Source organism: Galeopterus variegatus, unplaced genomic scaffold, assembly GCF_000696425.1.
Source record: "Galeopterus variegatus unplaced genomic scaffold, G_variegatus-3.0.2 Scaffold15915, whole genome shotgun sequence".
Classification (NCBI taxonomy): Eukaryota; Metazoa; Chordata; class Mammalia; order Dermoptera; family Cynocephalidae; genus Galeopterus; species Galeopterus variegatus.
In genome coordinates this window covers 9,736-17,709 of record NW_007742026.1, presented here as the reverse complement: position 1 = coordinate 17,709, position 7,974 = coordinate 9,736, and the positions used below count along the sequence as shown (strand labels likewise).

Sequence of the window (7,974 nt, the reverse complement as noted above, 5' to 3'; positions counted from 1 at the left end):
AGCGAGTGGTCAGCACAGAGCGTGTACACGGAGCACTGCCCTCGCTCCCACACTCCTGGGGCGGACGGCTCCGGCATGGTGCCTGAAAGACAGGAGGTCAGTGAGTGGCCCCAGGGCTCCAGTAGAACCCTGACCCCTGCCCTGTCCACCCCCAAACTACAGCCACTCCCCAGGAAATGAAAGATGCTCTGTGCAGGGTGGACATCGTGCGCCTGGGACTGCTCTCCTCAGGAAGGGGGTCAGGAAGGACCCTTGGCCAATGTCAGGAAACCAGACCGTTACAGTGGCACAATGGGGTACCTGAAAAACAAATCCACCTCCGAACCCCCAGAACCGGGGAATGGAGCTAATTTGGAAATGGGGCCTTTGCTGATGTAATTAAGACAAGGTCCTCCTGGAGGAGGGTGACCCTAAATCCACTGACAAGTGTCCTCATAAGAGACAGAAGAAGAGACACAGACACAGAAGAAAAGCCAAGTGAGGACGGAGGCAGAGACTGGAGTGATGCGGCCACAAGCCCAAGGACACCTGGAGCCACCAGGAGCTCCAAGAGGCAGGAAGGATCCTCGCCTGGAGCCTCTGGAGGGAGCACGGCCCTGCCACATCCGGATCTCACACTTCTGCCTCCACACCTGGCAGGGGATGCATTCCTGTTGTTTTAAGTCTCCCAGTGTATAAGCACTTGTCACGGCAGCCCGGGACACTCCTACAGCTGCCGAGCCTCTTCCTACACTGTTATGAAGTCTCCCTCACCAGTAAGAGGCCCTGCGCCCACACCGTGCCAAACATGGGTTTATGCTGCACCCGGGCTTTCCTCTGGGCACCTGAAGTTTGGGAGATACAGGGCGGATGGTGCCCATGTGACCAGCCCCCGACACACACCCTGGGCACCAAGTCACTGACGGGCTCCCCAGGAGGAAGCATCACACGCGTGTGGCTGCCTCTTCATTGCTGGGAAGAGGGTGTTCTGCAGACCTCGCGGGAGGCAGGGAGCACAGGGCAGTGGCGTGTGGCTCCTCCTGACCCTGCTGTCCTCCCCAAGACCCGGCTGCGTGTCCTCAGGAGCCCTGAGACCCATGTTAGCCACAAGCACACCCCAATATGCTGACTCCGTGAGCTGCCTGGGAGTGTCCAGACCTGGGTGGTCTTGGGGAACCCGGCACTCAGGAGCCCTGAGACCCATGTTAGCCACGAGCACACCACAATATGCTGACTCCGTGAGCTGCCTGGGAGTGTCCAGACCTGGGTGGTCTTGGGGAACCTGGCGCACACTGGTGCGCAGGGCACACTTCCCACACCCTCCACCTGGTGGGAGAACCACACCCCTGGCCGGTTCGGGCACCGCTGGTGCTCTGCAGGCTCGGCCGTGCCCCCAGCCCCAGCCCCAGCCCGGCATCTCCACCTGCAGGTTTCCTCCCAGTCTTCTCCGGAAAGAGCCAGGGTTTCTACAGCAAATTGTCTGCAGGCGGCTCAACTGTGCCCACACGCTCACATCCCCAGGTGTGAGACCTCCCCGGCCCCCTCCACCTCCGGGATGAGGGCCCTCCTGTGAGTCTCGAGCACTGCAGGCCACCCCGGGACACAGACCGTGCTCATGGGGCTCTGAATCCCACCCCAGGACACCCAGGGCACATGGGGCATTCTCACGAATGTGGACACCTCAGGACACAGACCGTGCTCATGGGGCTCTGAATCCCACCCCAGGACACCCAGGGCACACGGGGCATTCTCACGAACATGGACACCTCAGGGAAGGTGACCTTTGCCATGCCACATGCTGATGAGATTAACATTTCCAGGGGTGGCTGAAGCCACATCTGGGCGGATAGCCAGGAGCCCAGGAGGCATAATGGGGTGAAAAGATGGGGATTGGAATTGGACAGAACGCAATGGAACGACAAGTCTCGTCTGGAGGCGCCCAGCAGCACACGGCATGCACTGGACGTCCGAGTGGTCTCCTGCCATGAAGGGGGACAGCTGCCCAAAGCTGCCTGCTTGGTCCCTGGCACCTGCCCTGAGCGTGGGACTGTCCAGGTGGCCACAGGCCTCCAGCTGACCCACGTCGCAGTGGGCTGAGGCCACACCTGACCTTCCAGAAGCCCTCCTGCCACAAACCTCCCCGCAGGGCCCACCTTGCCGTCGGTGAACCTGTTGTGGGGCTTGTCCCTGTCCAGCCAGGCCACCCACTGCACCTGCTGTGTCTCCCACTCCAGGAAGCCGAGGTGGGTGCCGGCCGCTACCACGTAGGCCCCGATCTGGCTCAGAGCCACGCAGCTGACGCAGTGTCCTGGAGAATCACAGAGGGACAGGTGGGGCCCCCGTGGCTACCTCTCCACTGGCCAGTGCCACCCCCACCCTGCCGTGGCCGGTGAGGAAGTGTTTCTCTTCTTCCCGGGTGGGGGTCAGCTGCTCCCCAAATGAGAGGGGACCCGTCCCGAGCCAGCCGTCCTGTGCATCCCGTCCCCACAACAGCCACCACCGTTCCTCCAGGACGTTACCGAGGTGGCCGGCGCTGCCTGCAGCCACCACGGTGACCAGCTGCAGCGGCTACTCGTGGGCCGCTTTCTCTTCTGACAAAGGCAGGGGAAGCTCCGTGACCCACATGGGAGGGCACACCCGACCCAGGGCCTCAGGCGTGTGGGGACCAGACGTGCCTTCACACACGGTCCCCACGCTGACGATCAGGAAGGGGGGGTCGAGTCCCCTCCCTGCGGGGACCCCCAGGCTCTACTCACTCAGGCCCACAGTCTGCACCTCCCCCGTGAGTGGCCTGCACCAGCCCGAGCCCGGCGGTGATGTCCACAAACAGCAGCTGCCCTGTCCCCTCTTCCCACACGGGGCACCCCCCATCCTGGGCCGCTGCCTGACACGATGCCTCGATCCTGGGGACGCCATGGCCTGAGGAGAAGGCGAGCCGCTGAGTGCAGCCTGGTGTCCCTTCCCCCTGCTTCCCAGACCCCAGGGCTGGGGCCGCTGGACGGGGCAGACCCCGATGCTCCCGGTGTGTGATGGCGTGTCCCACGCACTGTGAGGAAACCCGCGTGTGCCGCTGGAGCCTGGCCACCGTGAGACTCAGACAACACCGGGCGCGGTCACTGGAAAGACGACACCCGCGGGATGTCCAGGGGGCTCTTCGAGCAGACGCGCTGTCCCTGTTCTCAGCACGCCCGTGTTAACTTGGTCCTCCCTGCCGTCGTTCCACACAGCACACGGGGACACGGAGCCTCTGAGAAGCCGAGCGACGACCTGCCCAGACGTGGAGCATGGGGTGGGGGCTGCACCCCTGGGGGGTCTGGCTCCCAGGTGGCCCCTGCCTCTAACTACACCTTCCCTGCCCCGCGACAGGACTCCACTCACGTTCTTTCTTTCAGTTGGACGCAGTTTTCAACAACTCTCTTTTTAACAGGATTTATTCTACAAACGCTTTCCTTCTAATAAGATTCACTTTGCAAAACCTTCCCTCAATGGCATTTGTTTTACAAAACCTTCCTGGTATTGCAGACACCCGGGAAGTGGACCACCCAGAAGCGGGTCCACTGTCACACGTCACCTGCGGCCTCAGGGGCTCGCCGGCTCGGCTGCTCCGTCTCAGCTCTGCTTCCTCTGCTCCAGCTCAGGCAGGACACGCGCTGGCTTCAGCTGCTGAGCTCCGCCCGGGCCGCCCCTGGCAGGCAACTCCCTCCACCCCTCGTCCGTCCGTCCCTGCTGTGTCCTGGCCAAACCCCAGAAGTGCCCCAGTGGGCGGGCGCGGTCGCCCTGCTCTGTCCTGGGGAGCCCTGAGGGGCAGCTTCAGCAACTGCTTTCCACTGTGTGTTAGGCTGGAAGAAGAGGTGCTGGGGTCTCCTTCTGCAGGAGCCGCTTGGAGCACCCAGCNTGGTGCTTGTCTCTTGAGTGAGGTGATCACCAAGTTGCTGAGCACAGACAGTCAGCCACGGGCAAGCCCCATCCAGAGCCACAGGGAAAGGGTGACATTGGCCCCAGGGCCACTCTGACCACTGGGTGGATGTGAGGCCTTGACACAACTCGGTGACTCTGAAGTGGTCACTCCCGTGATCCTTGACCTAGGCCAGGAGGACACTGACCACATGGTGGACATCACTCCTTACTGACCACAGGTGGACATTACTTCTCACTGACCACTGGGTGCACATGACGCTCTGACAGTCACTCTGAGACTCTTGACCCAGGACGAGAACAAGACGTGACACTGACCACAGGGTGCAGGTCAGGCCACACTGACCACAGGGTAGATATCACCCTTTACTAACTACTGTGCGGATGTGAGGCCCTGACATGACTCAGTGACCCTGACCTGGTCACTTCTGCGACACTGAACCCGGGACACGAGGAGAAGGTGACACTGACTACAGGGAAACTGACCACAGGGTGGACACCTGCCATGTGCCTGAAGCAGGTTCTGTGAGCACGTGGCTCCTTTTCCATGCAGGACAGATGGGCAGCCGTCCCTTCTCTCTGTGTGTGACTGGACAGTGCCTGCTTCCTGCGACGATAAAATAGTCCTTCCCCAGGGGCACGTAGAAGTGAGACAGACGCCATGAAACAGCTGCTTCTGATGTTAAGGTGGGCCTGGGGCGTGGGGGATGGGACACTGGAGAATGCCTGAGGGACAAGATTTCCCTACATTTAGACCCCAGGTGACCCTCGCAGGCAGACGCAGGTGCAGCCCTAAAGCTCTGAGCCCGGGTCACTCAGACCTGAGCACAGGCCTTGGGGGAGCAACTGAGCCTTGGCCCACCCTCTGCCACCAGCATGGAGCTTCTGCGGGGTCCTGCCCGTCTCTGTCTCCCTGGTCTGGCACGAAGTAGTCCAGGCTGTCAACGTGGCAGAAGGTGCTGTGGTCCAAGGACCAGTCCAGCCCACTGGGGATGCCCAGCCCACGCAGGTGTCTGACCAGCGAGTGGTCAGCACAGAGCGTGTACACGGAGCACTGCCCTCGCTCCCACACTCCTGGGGTGGACGGCTCCGGCATGGTGCCTGAAAGACAGGAGGTCAGTGAGTGGCCCCAGGGCTCCAGTAGAACCCTGCCCCCTGCCCTGTCCACCCCCAAACTACAGCCACTCCCCAGGAAATGAAAGATGCTCTGTGCAGGGTGGACATCGTGGGCCTGGGACTGCTCTCCTCAGGAAGGGGGTCAGGAAGGACCCTTGGCCAATGTCAGGAAACCAGACCGTTACAGTGGCACAATGGGGTACCTGAAAAACAAATCCACCTCCGAACCCCCAGAACCGGGGAATGGAGCTAATTTGGAAATGGGGCCTTTGCTGATGTAATTAAGACAAGGTCCTCCTGGAGGAGGGTGACCCTAAATCCACTGACAAGTGTCTTCATAAGAGACAGAAGAAGAGACACAGACATAGAAGAAAAGCCAAGTGAGGACAGAGGCAGAGACTGGAGTGATGCAGCCACAAGCCCAGGGACGCCTGGAGCCACCAGGAGCTCCAAGAGGCAGGAAGGATCCTCGCCTGGAGCCTCTGGAGGGAGCACGGCCCTGCCACATCTGGATCTCAGGCAACTCCCTCCTCCCCTTGTCCGTCCGTGCCTGCTGTGTCCTGGCCAAACCCCAGAAGTGCCCCAGTGGGCGGGTGCGGTCGCCCTGCTGTGTCCTGGGGAGCCCTGAGGGGCAGCTTCAGCAGCTGCTTTCCACTGTGCGTTAGGCTGGAAGAAGAGGTGCTGGGGTCTCCTTCTGCAGGAGCCGCTTGGAGCACCCAGCCAGTGCCCCTCGCTCCCGCCAGCCTGTCCTGGGGCTCTTCTCAGGACCGGGCTGTGGCCGAGTCCATCCTCACCCCCATGGGCTGCCAGCTCCTTGGAGGTAGATTCTCCTGCACCGATTAGTGATCCGGGCTCCTCCCAGATGGGAGCCCACACCCTGTATCCCACGGATTCCGCTGAAAGGCCTATCGCAGCTCACCCAGGAACCTGGACGCCATCCTGGACCGAGCACCCTCTCTGTGGACCAGATCACGAATCCACAGATTCCGCGTCTTCCCTGCCGTGCCTGTAATATGTGGAGTTTCACCTCCTGGGCTCCCACGGCACCCTCATGGTGTCAAACCCCGGGTCTGCCTGCAGCTCCCCTGGGCCTGTGACCCTGGCGGCTCCTGTCTGAGACTGTGCCTGGCTCATCCCTGCCAGTGACCCCGACCCACAAGGGCCCATGAAGGCATGTGCCCCCGAGGAGCCTGCACCCCCACGGGCTGCGGTGGGATTCAAAGGAAAGGAAGCAGGGCCTGAGGCTTGCGGTGGGGACCCCAGAGCAGCGGGCATAGTGAACTCAGGGCCCACTCCCTGAAACAGCCTTTGGAGTGTCTTGCGACCTGTGGCTCAAGTTAGACCAGCCCCACCCGGCATGCGTTTCTGCCCAGGATGGCGCAGCTTTCTGAGTGTTTGGCTCTGCAGTATCTCACAGTTCTGTCTTGGGACCCCACATTGGGAAATGCTGTCTGGTCATCCCAATTGGGCACCCGGGTGTCTAGGTGGTCACTGGGGCCAGGAGCTGCCTGCCTCTGAGGCCTATTTGGGCTGACTGTGGGTGTGGACGTTTTCACAAACTCCCTGGTTACATATGTGTGGGACACACACGCCACTTACACACTCGCTCCCGTGGGTGGGTTAATGGAGCCACAAACACCTGCCCGGACCACCGGACACTGTCTAACTCCCTGAAGCTGAGAGAATGCGTTTCAGGGGGAAGGACGCACACGGCTGCTTGGGGACTCCACTGTCACAGTGGCCACACTGAAGGTCCCGTGGTCTACCCCATTTTTTGGCCAACACTCCCTTTTCTGTCCATCCTCAAACCAAGAGGGCAAGGAGGGCAGCGGGCAAAGAGGTGCTTTTAAGTCCTCAAAGGAAGTTTGAACACAGGGAGGAAAGAGGCCGCTACACTGGGCCCGAGGAGGCCGGAACGGTGGCCTCGACAGAAACCGGAGGACGCGCTCAGCTGCAGCAGGGCTGGTCGCCGTCCCTGGGCTGAGGACTCGGAAACACTTGACTCCCCAAAACACACCGAGAGCTGAGCCCCCCGTGGATCCACGTGGCCCTTGTGCCCCCAGCGCCCTGGTGGTCTCCGCTGCTGAACCTTGGCCCTCGCGCCCCACCCCCGCATGACTCGCAGCCACACGCAGGCACGAGCACCCTCCTGCCAGAGCCGCTCTCAGCTGCGCCCCACGTGCTCCTCGTCTCTCCCACCTCAAGACCCCTCCTCAGCCTCCGTCCAACAAGTCCCCCTCCCAGACTAGCCCATGGGGTTCCGGGCTCCATCCTCCTGCCCCGTGTCCTCCATCTGCACCTGGGATGATGATCTCACAGTGTCATGACTTTACACTCTCCATGTGCCGATGATTCCCGGCTTCACAGCCGCAGCCCAGAGGCTGCTTCCAAAATCAGACTCACATACCCAACACCCCTGTCCGGAAGGTCACCAGGCATGAGAAATGAGCACGCCCCAGAAGCCCCTTTCTGCCTCCAGCCCCTCTTCCTTCTCTCCATCCCTCAGATCATGAGTCTGCATAACTTCTCTCACTCCCAATCTGAAGCCCACCAGCAGCACCACCGTGGTGGGTGGATAGTGTTCCCCAAAACCCATGTCCTCCCAGAACCTCAGAGTGGAACGTTATTTGGACATAGGGTCTCTGCAGATGGATTTAGTTAAGATGAGGTTCCAGTGGAGTAGGGTGGGCTCTGATCCAATGACAGGTGTCCTCACAAGAGACAGAAGAGGACACACAGACACAGAGGAGAAGCCATGTGAAGACGGAGGCAGAGAATGGAGTGGTGCGGCCACAAGCCCAGGGACGCCTGGAGCCACCAGGGACTGGAAGAGGCAGGAAGGATACTCCCCTGGGGCCTCTGGAGGGAGCACGGCCCTGCCACACCTGCACCTCACACTTCTGCCTCTGGAACTGGGAGAGGACACATTCCTGTTGTTTTAAAGCACCGGTTTGTAGTCATTTG

General features: G+C 61.1%; 1 protein-coding gene across 1 annotated transcript in view; it reads right to left on the bottom strand.

Annotated features, from left to right (window-relative positions):
* Window positions 1–5,948, bottom strand: part of LOC103582367 (regucalcin-like) — a 10,788-nt gene extending 4,840 nt beyond the window's left edge. The window contains 6 exon segments of the mRNA XM_008563984.1: window positions 28–82; window positions 754–824; window positions 2,090–2,287; window positions 2,755–3,025; window positions 4,757–4,995; window positions 5,930–5,948. Coding sequence (XP_008562206.1) covers window positions 28–82; window positions 754–824; window positions 2,090–2,287; window positions 2,755–3,025; window positions 4,757–4,995; window positions 5,930–5,948 — 853 coding nt within the window.
* Window positions 5,949–7,974: the final 2,026 nt, after the last annotated feature.